This window comes from Mus musculus, chromosome 2 (genome assembly GCF_000001635.26).
Source record: "Mus musculus strain C57BL/6J chromosome 2, GRCm38.p6 C57BL/6J".
NCBI classification, from domain to species: domain Eukaryota; kingdom Metazoa; phylum Chordata; class Mammalia; order Rodentia; family Muridae; genus Mus; species Mus musculus.
Genome location: NC_000068.7, coordinates 150,793,852 through 150,806,401, shown reverse-complemented (window position 1 = coordinate 150,806,401; position 12,550 = coordinate 150,793,852). Strand labels below are relative to the sequence as shown.

The 12,550-nt window shown below is 45.2% G+C and overlaps 1 protein-coding gene across 1 annotated transcript in view; it reads right to left on the bottom strand.

Annotated features, from left to right (window-relative positions):
* Pygb (brain glycogen phosphorylase) overlaps positions 1-12,550 on the bottom strand; it is a 44,953-nt gene that overhangs the window by 25,347 nt on the left and 7,056 nt on the right. Inside the window, exons 2-3 of the mRNA NM_153781.1 lie at positions 4,763-4,864; positions 131-209 (exon numbers count right to left, since the gene is read on the bottom strand). Of these exons, the coding sequence (NP_722476.1) occupies positions 131-209; positions 4,763-4,864 (181 nt within the window). The remainder of the gene's footprint in view (positions 1-130; positions 210-4,762; positions 4,865-12,550) is intronic.

The window sequence follows — 12,550 nt, the reverse complement described above, 5'->3', positions numbered from 1 at the left end:
CAAACACGTTTGCCCACGTGTCTGAGGGAGGCCATATCTCTGAGAGAGATAGGTGGGTGTCAGAAGCACATGTGACACTGGCCTTTTCCTGTGATCTCCCACCAAGTCAACAGGATGCAGAGCAGCTTACCTGCCAGGCGCCCCAGGCCGCCATTCCCAAGACCAGCATCCTCCTCTATCTCCTCTAGCTCTTCCAAGTCCAACCCCAACTGCAAACCAAAGCAGAGGTGACGTTTCAGTATTATTTACTACAGCTCCTCCAACAAGCTGAAAGCATTTAAGTCTTGAGTCTGATTTCTTTCAGACTGAAAATTCAACAGTACAATTTAATATTCATCAATGCACAGAAGTGAAAGTTCTCAGGTATTTCAAAACCTACTAATGGTAACCATTCAAAATTAGATGTATCTCATGTGGTATGGTGACCCTTTCTGTAATCCCAGCACTCAGGAGGCTAAAGCAGGAGGGTTCCCAGTCCAAGACTGGCTGGGGTTACATATACAGTAAGATCCTTAAAGAACAAAGAAGAGCTCAATGGTTATAAATACGTCATAACGCCAGGCTACCAGCCAGCTTACAGTAAGCAAGTAAGCAAATTCGACAAGCTGCTAATTATGATTTTGATGAAATCCAATGTACCTAGGTATACACCAATATACTTTCCTTCTTTTGAAGATTTGTGTGTGTGTGTGTGTGTGTGCATGTGTGTGTGCGCACATGTGTGCACGCATACACGCATATATGCTATGTATGAACAGATGCTCACAGAGGCCAGAAGAGGGTGCCTGATCTCCGGGAGTTGGAGTTACAGAGGGTGAGGAATCATTTCATATACCTAGAACTGAACTTGGATCCTCTACAAGAGCAGCAAGCACTCTTAACCACTAAGCCGTCATCCCACACCCAAATCCATTCCAAAGCAAGAAAGCAAAACAAAACAAAAACCAAAAGCACAGGCAATAAGAAAATCAAACAAAAGAACTGCATAAAATTTCTAAACTTTTTGAATCAAAGGACACCATCAACAAAGTGAAAAGACAACTTACAGAATGGAAGAAAAAAATGTGTAAGCCGAGTATCTGAATAAACAGAGAAATCTAGAAACTGAGTCTCAAGAAACAAGCAACCTGACTCAAAAGTGGGCAATTATACTTAAATTGACTGAACTCCAAAGATAAACAAATTCCCACTGAGCACAAGAAATACACTCACCACCACCGACTTTCAAAAAAAGGCAAATCATAGGCACCAGGGAGTTGGAAATGCCACTGAGGGACGACACTTGCTTGGCACACCCAGAGGTTCAAGTTCAAGGCCCAGCATCACAAAGGAGAAGCAGATGCTATAGCCATCACACGTCTACCTGTAGACATAAAGCTACTGACTGCAGGCTCTGCCGGAACTACTTGTACCCTTGTGGTCATGGCACCATTATCCGTGATGTCAGAAGGCAGGAGCAGCCATGTTCATGGACAGATGAATAAGTGAAACATGGCACACACATATGATAAAGTATACTCAGCCTTGACCAGCAATGTGGGGAGATCCAGGACCCAAGGAGAGGCAGAAATGCTGAGATGATGGGGGGTGGGGAGGGGCGGGGAAGTAGCGCCTCAGCTTCTCTGGCCTCACTGATTCAGGTGTGATGGAGAGGACTATATATCTATCATTTAATGCTTACAACCTAATGTCTTTGCTTTTGCAAGGGAATTACGTTTACTCTGTGTTCAGCTGGAACTACTCTGGGGGAGTACGTGTTCCTACAGGATACAGCCAATTACCTACATAAAAATATGTATAAAGTTGTTCCTTTATTGAGAAAAATGAGAGCAACAAAGCACCAGCACACACTGCCACACAGGTGACCCTTCAGGACACTATGCTAAGGATACCCTGTAGTTTCACTCATGAGATACCCAGAATAGCCAAATGAAGAAACATGAAGGACAATGGTGGCTTCCAGGGGCTGAGTTGGGTAAGGCATAGTTTGGAAAGTGTACAGGTTCCGCAGATGGGTGGTGGTGATGGCTGCAAATGGTGTGAATGCCCTAAATGCCGTTCACTGTACACATGGCTAAGATGGGAAACTTAATGTAATACAAACTTTCCAGCCATTGTTTTAAATTCAAGAAGAGATCTACCCTCAATGTGCAGGTTTATTTCTGGGCTCTTGACTCTATTTGGTGGCTGATATATGCGACTTTCTGCCAGCAGGACCCAGGCTTGGTTGATTGCAGCTTTACAGTTAAGTTCTGGAATTGGGAAGTGTGAATCTCCTGCCTGGTTCTCTTGGAAGTCCACCCAGATATGCAGATTATCTTATCAGACTCAGGGAAGAAACTGACTGGGATTTTGAAAAGGACTGGACTAAATCTACAGATCACGGTGAGAGCTCTGCATCTTAACAATACTAGGTCCTCCAAGCTATTAACAAAAAATGTCTTCATTTTTAAACCTCCCTGAGTTTTTTTCAACTTGCATCCAGAGTATAAGCTCTGCACCAGGGTGGGGCAGGAGTGGGTGGGGCAGGGGTGGGTAGGGCGTATTTTTTGTTACATCTACACCTGCTTTATTCCTTCTGGTGCTACTATAAGCAGAACTACCATCTTGGGCTCACTTTGGATGTTAATCAGCAGATATATTAAGATACCGATAGTTTCTACAGATCAATCCTATATCCTGAAAACCCAAGATACTCCCTGGCCAGTTTTAATATTTCTTTATGGCTTTCTTACAATTTTCTAGTTCATGTCATCTGTGTGTTGATGGCTTTACCTCTTTCTAATCTGGAGGCCTTCCATTTTCAGTTCTTGCCTATCTACCTAGCCAGAACCTATTACTGTAGGACACTGAGACCCATTGTGAGGAGACATCCTTGCACTGTTAACATAAGTTGGGACACACAGGGAGGAAGACAACTCTATACGATAAATCCGTTTCCAACAAATAAACCATAAAACAGAGGAAAAAACAAAAACAAAAAAGAGGTACATATAAGCTAAAGACATTTAGGAGGTGTCTCGATCAACTTCAAGTATTCTGTTTTAGAAGTTCTAAGGTAATGTGGGGCTGGAGAGACAGTTCTTCCAGGACACTGGCTCAGTTTCCTACATCCACAGGGTGGCTCATAGCTGTCTGTAACTCTAGTTCCATGGGATATGATACCCTCTTCTGGTCTCAATGGGCACTGCATGCAAATGGTGTACAAAAAACCCATATGCATAAAAAAAAAACCAAAAACCTAAAATTAAAAATTCATTTGGGCAGTGATGGTGCACACCTTTAATTCTGGCACTTGGGAGGTAGAGGCAGGTGGATTTCTGAGTTTGAAGCCAGCCTGGTCTACAGAGTGAGTTCCAGGACAGCTAGGGCTGCACAGAAAAACCCTCATCTCAAAAAGGAGGAGGAGGGGAAGGGGAAGAGAGGGAGGAAGAGAAGGAAGAAGAGGAAAAAGGAGGATGAGGAGGAAGAGAAGAAGGAGGAGGAGCAGAAGAAGGAGGAAGAGGAGGAGGAAGAAGAGGGGGGAGGAAGAGGAAGAGGAGAAATTCTAAGGCATTCAGAGCAGTTAGATGGCCTGAGAAGCGTCATCACAGGGTGGGAGTGTCTGAGTCCTTGTTTTCTAGAGATCATATTGACGCCCTGAGTTAAAGCTGATGAGACTACTGTTCATATGTATTCAAACGTTTCTGTAAATTGTTCTCCAGAGCGCTGTTGATAAGCTGACTCAGAAGAAATCGGTTTCCTCTGAAGTCCTAGTTGTGAGAGTACAGCGTTGACCTTGAGAGGAGGTGAATGGATCGCAAAAGCTGTGTCCTCAGGAACTGGCTGAGCCACTGATGAAGACACAGGCTGCGTAAAGACTATCAGGAGAGGTCTAGTTAGAGGAAATGGGTCCCTGCGGGGAAGGCACCCTCCAGGAGTGCGTCCTGCCCCTGCGTCTCTGTCCTTGATTGCTGGCTCTGGGAAGTGGGCAGCCGACTCTGCCACATGCTCACCTGGTAAGCGGCTTCATTACATGCAGGGCTGCCTGTCTCAGGCCACTGAGACTGGAACCGAAATGGATCTTTCTTTCTTTCGATTTCTCTACATTATTTTTTCATAGCAATAGAATGGTGACTAACATCCTCAGGAGAGAAGGTGGTCTCCAACGAGACTTACTCCCATGCTGGACTTATGTCCCTACCAGGCCCCCAAACTCCTCATACCTAAGCTCTGAACAAAGCAGATGGGGTGCTGCGGCAACATGGGGGGCACCCCTCTCTAAAGACCTTCATGTACCCATGTTGCAAGGTCTCACTACAGAACTTCCCCATCTGAGACCAGCGTTCCAGAGGAGAGAGGAGAGTGAAGAGAGACTGGGAGATAAGCACAGCTCTGCTGAGGGTACAAACGACCTGTGTAAAATTAAGGCAAAGAAAATGCCTGAACAGTTGGCTTCTTCCATGAGAGGAGGCACTTCTACACCTGCACAGCACAATGAGGTCAGGAGGATGTCTGAAGATCAGAGAGGGAAATCAAATAGATCATGACATATTCAAAACCTACCCCTGGACTGGGAGAAGGGAGTACATTTCTAGAAACTTCTAAACCACAGCATCACCACTCAAACCAGTCTTCTCATAATTCCATTTATTATCATCCCTTACAGTCTTATGTTCTCCCCTTGAGGAAGGGACATGATCCTTCCTGACAGGGTAAAACACTCCAGGGCACAGGTGTCCTAATGTCAGTGGTCACTCTTCAGGGGACAGATTAAACACACCTGATAAGTGGCTTCGTCGCATGCAGTCTGAAGGCCCAGGTTCACCATGGTATTCTGCAGCGTGCGGCCCATGTAGAATTCCAGGGAAAGGTAATAGATGCGCTGAAGACAGAAAACAAAAATCTTAGTTTCCCACTCTGTCCGTAAACAGGAGACGCAGCAGGGAGGGAGTCACGAAGCCCCCAGGTAGGACTTTCATGGGACCCCAATCCTGACACCTTACTGCTGAGTAGCTGTACTCTCCTGAGTCTCCAGTGCACAGAACGGATCTCCTCTAACAGAGGAGTTAGGTCATCCTAGAACCTGAGAACAGGCCTCCACAGTGAGCTAGGCTGGCCTCTCACCAGCTGTGTGCCCTGAGACAGGCTCTGTTCTCAACATGAGATAAAACAGCCTACAAAGGAGGAAATGTTTCCAAATATTAAATATAAACAGGCCATGGTGTGTGTTCTTGTTGTTCCAACTGCTTGGGAGGCTGAGGCAGGGGCATGGACGACTTAAGCCTAGAAATGTGAAGCCAACCTGAGTGACATGGTGAGATTGATTGTCTCTTAGGGTGACTTCTTAAGCCCACCAGAAGCATACAATAAACAGGAATGCAGATGTTGGCCACCCTAGTAAAGACATCATTCCCTCAAAGCAAAGACTGGTTTTTGCTGGCCGTAAGGTATATTTCCTTGGTATGAGGTGTGGTGTGTGTGCTTGATTTAGTGAGGTGTTTTAACTTGGACCGTGGCCACACACAGTGTTAACAGCCATGGCCACACACAGTGCTACCGGCCTCAACAGGTTCTAGGAGCTACTGTCAAGACTCAGAAATCAATACCACACCAACAGGTGCTGACCTGCAGAGACATCCTGTATTGAGACATCAGAACTGTACATTCCAAGACAGGGGATGGCTCTTAGCCAAGTTCCCTTGTCCACCTGGTCAGAGTCCCCCAAAGAGGACGATGATGCTTCTGTCTTCTTACTGACATTCTGTGAGCCACGAAGCACTGACTCCTTAACAACAAAGACTGACACTGACTGACTTCTGTTACACCCTGCCCTCTCCCTCAGGCCCACTCGGCACTGCAGAGAACCCCTACAAAAGGTTGCTGAGTCTGTGGGCCAAGGCAACTTTACTGCAGGTCATGCCGCACTGTCTAAGGATTCCCTTAAAAACTGGCTTCTCCATAGAGTTCTCTAACAAATTGTTTCTTATCTCTCAGGAAACTGCTTATACCTGCACCTCCTTTTGCGCTGTGCACAGGGTATTTAAGCTGTAACCATCTGCCAGTATGTCTCATTCTAGCATGTGCTAGCAAAAGTAGGGCCTGACTGGGCCTGGTGCTTAGTAGGGAGGCTGAGGCAGGGGGATGCCACTTTTAAAATCTGTCTGGGTAACTCAGTGGGTCCCTGTGACAAAAGGACTGTGATTAAAAACTTGCAGATAGGGGCTGAGAGATAGGCAGTTGAGAGCACTGGATGTTTTACTAGAGGATCTGGGTTCGGTTCCCAGCAACCATACCATGGCTCATAGCTGGCTTTAACTCCACTGCCAAGAAATCTGGTGCCCTCTTCTGGCTCCTGCAAGTACCAGGCACAGATGCAATATTCTTACATACAACATTCATACACACATTAAATTTTAAAAGCTCAGGCTATAGCTCAGGGATTGTGTGAGGCCCTGACCTACATATATGAGGCCCTGACCTACATGCATGAGGCCCTGACCTACATGTATGAGGTAGTGGGCTTAATCCCTGCTACAAAGAAAGACTAGGGAGGGCAGAGGACTAGACAGGCTGACAGATGCCAAAGGCTATGAGGACAGTGTTTGGGCCTCTCAGTGCGATGACTGCAGTGTTCTTGATTGTGTTGCTGAATGCATGAGCCTGTGAATATTCTTCCCCCACTTGCTCCCTCTCCAGCTCCTTTCTCCCACATTTTCAGATCAAACCAGGACCTCCCGTACACTAAGCAGGGCATGGGAGCACTCAAGAGGCAGAGGCAGGTGAATCACTGTGAGTTAGAGCCCAACCTGATCTATACAGCTGAGTTCTAGTACCACCAGAGTTGCATGGTAAGTCCTTGCCTCATATAAGTAAGTAAGTAAGTAAATAAATAAGCAAGCAAATAAGAAAATACCTAATGAATGAATGGATGGATGGATGAGTGAATGAATAAATAAAAAGGAAAAGAAGCCAATACTCTGGGCAGCAAAGTTAGAAAATATCTCAAATGCCACTTACAACCCAGGAGCAGTAAGGGACAGACATCCACTGTGAGTCCACTTCACAGCTCTACAAATGTCCAGCACCTACATGTTCTCACAGCAGATACTCACGAGCAAACACATCTCAATGTGATCTTTCTCACTCAAGGACACACTCAAAAAACACCTTAAAAGAATTCTCTTAGCACACTCTCAGCAGTCCCAGGGCATGGTGCTCACCTGAAAACCAGGCAGGAAGATGGGACAGGAAATATAATAGACAAAACCACATAGCATCTTCCACAGAATGCAAGTTCATAAATGAAAACCACCCCACCCCACTCCAAACATCTAGAACCACAAAGGATCCAACTGAGAACACATCTCTGGTCTCTTGGAGCACCTTCACAAGGGAGTACACACACACACACACACACACACACACACACACACACACACACACACAAGCTATCTGAGTGTAGGAGTATGGTCCTCTAATTCCAGACTCGGGAGGCAAAAACAGAAGGATCACAAATTCAAGGTACAGCAGGTTGAGAAGAAAAGGATTAAGGGGAGAGAGAGAGGGAGGGAGGATAGGAGAAAAAGAAAGTAACTTTTGGGACTGGAATGCTTAACCTGTGAAACAATGTATCTATGCACTGAAACACGCCAAGGTCAAAACAAAAACCCCTCAAAAGTTATCTTGGAATCAGGAAATTGCAAAGCCAGAATCAAAACTGTGGCTAAGCAAGGCTGGACAAAATGGACATGAAAAGAATTAAGAGGGAAAAAAATACTGATACTGATGAGAAAAAAACACTCAATGCAGGCAGAGTTGGTGTCCCAGAACAGGAAATAAAATGTCAAAAGGAGACAATTCCAGAACACTAAAGTTAACCGTTGAAAAAAATATATTAAAAATCACAAAGTTAGAGTCTGGCCTCTGCTCCCCCATTCTTTGTTTAACTCAATGAATTAATACTGAATTTCTATCCAAATTTCAGTCTCTTTTAAATGACAGAAACATACTGCAGGGTAACTAGCGAGTCCTTGGGCAGCTATAACCGCACCTGCTGTTAACAACTGGTTCACAGTCCACTGCTTCTCGCGTTCTAATCACCTTATGCTTTATTTGCCCTACACTTGAGCCAACTTATTACTTTACAGAGTTTCCATAGTGCAAAGGAAGCCACAGTCCTGTCTGGGCGAGGCTTATTAACAAATGTGAATGCATACAGAATTCAGTTATATCCCAGCTGCCTGGGAAAATACTGCATGCTCAAGGTCCACACAGCAATTCCTTCTCATTACATACCGAGTACATAGCATATTCCCAGCCTTATCTAAGCGTGAGCACCTCTGAAATTCTCAGCGGATGCCTAAAAATACACTCTACATGGGTCGAGCACCTCTTATCTGACATTTTCTTTTCTTTTCTGTTTTTGGAGGGGTGGGAATGGGAGTGGGGGAGAGAGATGTTGGAATAGCCAAGTCTATGCAAATACTGAACTCCAAAATCTAAAAACACTTCTGGTTCTATGCATTTGTGATATTGTGTCAACTAATTATGTACCATGTTTTTTCAAAATATTTGTGAGTATGTATATATGTATGTATGTAGATGCTCCCCCTGAAAGGCTACCTATATTTCTGTAGATGGTCCTACACCTCTGTACATATAGATAGTACAGAGTACTTAGATATTACTTAGTGGGCTTGGTATATCTTTAAAAAAAAAAAAAAGGCATTAAAAAAAGCACATGAAGTTAAGAGGGAAGGACGGGTAGTAGGGGACCAGGGAATGCCAACTGACTTGATCAAAATACATTATATGAATAAATGAAGCTAACAAGAAGAAGAAAAGTCTTATGGGGTTTATTTATAGAATTCTCCATTCAACATCTAAAGACCGCAGTTGACTAAAGGTAACAGACTTGGAAAGCACAGGTCAGGGGGCTGGAGAGATGACTCAGTGGTTGAGAGCACTGACTGTTCTTCCAGAGGTCCTGAGCTCAATTCCCAGCAACCACATGGTGGCTCACAACCATCCCTAATGAGATCGGATGCCCTCTTCTGGAGTGTCTGAAGACAGCTACAGTGTACTCATATACATACAATAAATAAATCTTTAACAAAAGAAAAGAAAAAAAAGCACAGGTACAGTGCACAATGAGGTGTGCTATCTACAGGCCTGTGTATCACCAATTATCTACTGCTGAGTTTTTCCTAAGAGGGTCTATAAAAAGTTGACCAGTTAGGAGTATGATCTCTTTTCAACGTTCTATTTTGCTTTTCCTAAAAACTGTGTGTGTGTGTGTGTGTGTGTGTGTGTGTGTGTGTGTGTGTGTGTATGACACGTATGTGTTCAAGTATGGGCATGTATGTTCCATGATGGACATGTGGAGGTCAGCTGACATCTTTTGGGAATCAGCTCTTACCTCCCATCTCCTTGAGACAGCCTCTCTTTTGGTTTCTGCTGCTGCACTGCATATGTCAATCAAGTATGCCTACGAGCTTCCAGGGGATTCTCCTGTCTCCATCTCCCATCTCAATACAGGAGTACTAATATTACAGATGCATGCCACCAGACCCAGGTTTTACTGGAATTCCGGGATCTGAACTCATTGAGCCATCTCCCCAGCATTTTTTTTTAAAGACATAGGTCTCACTGTGTGGCTGACTAGCCTGGAACTCTCTCTGTAGAGTAGACCAACCTAGAGATCCTCCTGCCTCTGCTTCCCAAGTGCTGGGATTAAAGGCAAGCATCACCATGTTCAGCCCAAAATGTCTATTTTTTAAGGTGTTACAGTTTGTCCTTTCTGCCAAAATGTGTACCTTCCAGCCAGCACTGTGAAAAGAACTATAATTGTGAACCTCAAGAGAAGACACTCAGGCTCCCAACCCATACTGGGCCTACACCTGAAACCTCTGACTCCATTTTCCCTCCAGGTTGATCACATAAGCAGAGAAGCCACTGGCCAGGGGCAGCCAGAAGCACTGGGAGATGCTTTCTTTAGGGTTTCTGCAACTTGCTTTTAAAAATGTTCTTCTTTCTTAATCTGTGTTGATACTGTTTTCTCCGTTTCCTTACGATGGCAGAATGAAATCCTGCAACTAAAAGAAGCTTGTTGGAGGAGCCAGCCAAGAAAATGGACAGACTTGATGGTTCCAACAGAGGCCCAGTCCAGGCTGGCCAGCCTTGGCCATCTGAGTGCTCAGCACCCGGAGTTCACCCTCTGAGCACAATACAGTCACCCTGGGGTTGCCAAGGAGCCAGCCTGGGGCTCATACATCATACACTTTAAAGGGTCATTGCAGAAATCAATCAGTTAGCATGTGGCGACCCTGGGAAGCAGCTGTGGGGACACTTGTCCGAGCCCCAGCTTGAGAGTCACTCTCTAAAGCTCAGCCTCACAGTCCTGCCTACCCGTCAGGACCTTGGTGCTCTGGGCTTGCCTGCTCAGGGACATGGGTGAGAGACTCACCTTGCCTGTCCCAGCCAGAGAATGGCAGCGGGATTCCTAAACCCTCACACCACTGTTGGCCCTTCTCTGGAAGGTGTCCATTTAACTACAGACAGTGTTTGTTGGGAGATTGCTTTTAGTGTTTAAGGATGGAACCCCAACGCTTTGCTCATGTACGCAAGCGCTCTACCCATGAGCCACACTCTTCAACCCCCTACTAGGAAAATCACAGAAAAACACTAATGAAGCTCTTTGGCTATGCAGGTAAAATTTGAACACAATACTACACAAAAACAAGTGACCTTTCAAAGGAACCTTCCAAGGTAAAGGACTCTACAGAAATGGAGTTGAATGCCAGCAGGTGGAGCCATAATGTTTTTACATTGTTTTCTTTTTCAGACTTTGATACAGGATCTAGCTTGGTACCTCTGGCTGGCCCTGAACTTGCGATTCTCTTGCCTCACCTGAGTGATGAAATTACAGACATGTGGTATCACCACCACACCTGGTCTAATCACAACTGGGCCTTTGAGACGTCACCATCCTCAGCTAACTCCTTTTCCCTCTTCTGAACAAAATCCTTAATGAGGAGTCTCCATTTGCAGAAATGGCATTTGTAGAAATGGCTGGGTACCCTGCTGGAAAAGGAAGGAGAATTTTCCAACACTCTGGGCACAAAACAAAGACTTGGGCAACTGCTTTCATCAAGATAATCAAGACTGTAGGCAGCTGGTCAGAGATCTCTCTTTCTGTTCCCAGGACCACGTGGCAAGAGTCCTTGTCTATCTGGTTCTGTTCATTTTTCAGCAACTAAAGGCACAGAATAGCACCCATCAACAGACAGCCGTGTCTGTCAAAAGGCACTAATATGACACAGGCATACAATGACAGACCCGTGAGCACAGTATACCACAGGCCAGGCTCTGGGAAAAGTCCTGACCCCTTTAGATACAGAGAGCCACACCAGGGTGCTGGGTCTTTGCCCTCCAGCTTCCTTCCTATCAGATGAACAGAGCCCAAACATTTTCTCAGTGTGAAGTGAGGTCTAGTGAGAGAGGAAACACTAGGCAGGGGAGGGTCCTCCTAACTGGCAGACAGGACCTGCCCTTACCTTCTAACCATAGTACAGTATCCATACTACAGCATCACAGTTCTTGTGTGTGTCTGGGGGAACGAGGTGTCACTCTTAGGTCAGCCTTACAAACCATGGCATCTGCCATAGGCTATGTGGCCTGCCAGACACAACTCCCTCGACTTTATTTGATAAGTACTATGGAGAAGTCTGTGTATGGGTCATGCACATTTTACTTTGGTTAGAGACAGGATCTCACTATGTACATTAGGCCAGCACTGACTCTCAGAACTCTGCCTGTCTCTGCCTCCCAAGTGCTAGGACTAAAGCTATGCCCTCATACTCAGCCTCTTGCAAATTTTAAATCTATAATCATGACAATAAAGCTGTGAAAGTCATAGGAAGGGCACGGGGTGTAGCTCAGGGGCAGAATGTTTACTGGCTATGATCAAGATCCTGAGTTCAAAACCTGGCACCAAAAGAAATATGTGTGTGTGTGTGTGTGTGTTGTAGGACATCCATGTAGGTATCTAGAGGCCAGAGGAAGGCATCAGGTGTCCGACTCTACCTATTATCACTCTCCACCTTCTCTTTGAAGCAGGGTCTTTCTGGGATCCCCAATATATTTCAGAATTACTTTTATCATTTTAAATTATATGCTTGTATGTGGATCTGTGTGTATATATGCAGGGGTATCAGTGCCTGTGGAGGCCAGAAATGTCAGATTGCCCTAGAGCCGGAGTTATAGACAGTTGGGAGCCATCCAATGTGAGTACTGGGATGTACTCAGGTCCTTTGCAAAAGCAGCACGTGTTCTTAACTGCTGAGCAATCTCCCTGCACAAGCCCCAATCCCTTTATTTTTAATGGAAAAAAAATCATTTTAAAATATCTGAGTAAAGACGTAAAGTAAAATGGTCCTTACAGCCATCTGCAGGCCCTATGTGTTAGAAGACCTCCAGAGAAACAAAACCAACAAACAGTGCACACTGGATGGAAGGATCTGGGGATAACTGCTTTAAGTAACTGATCTAAGTACAAGATCAAACTCTG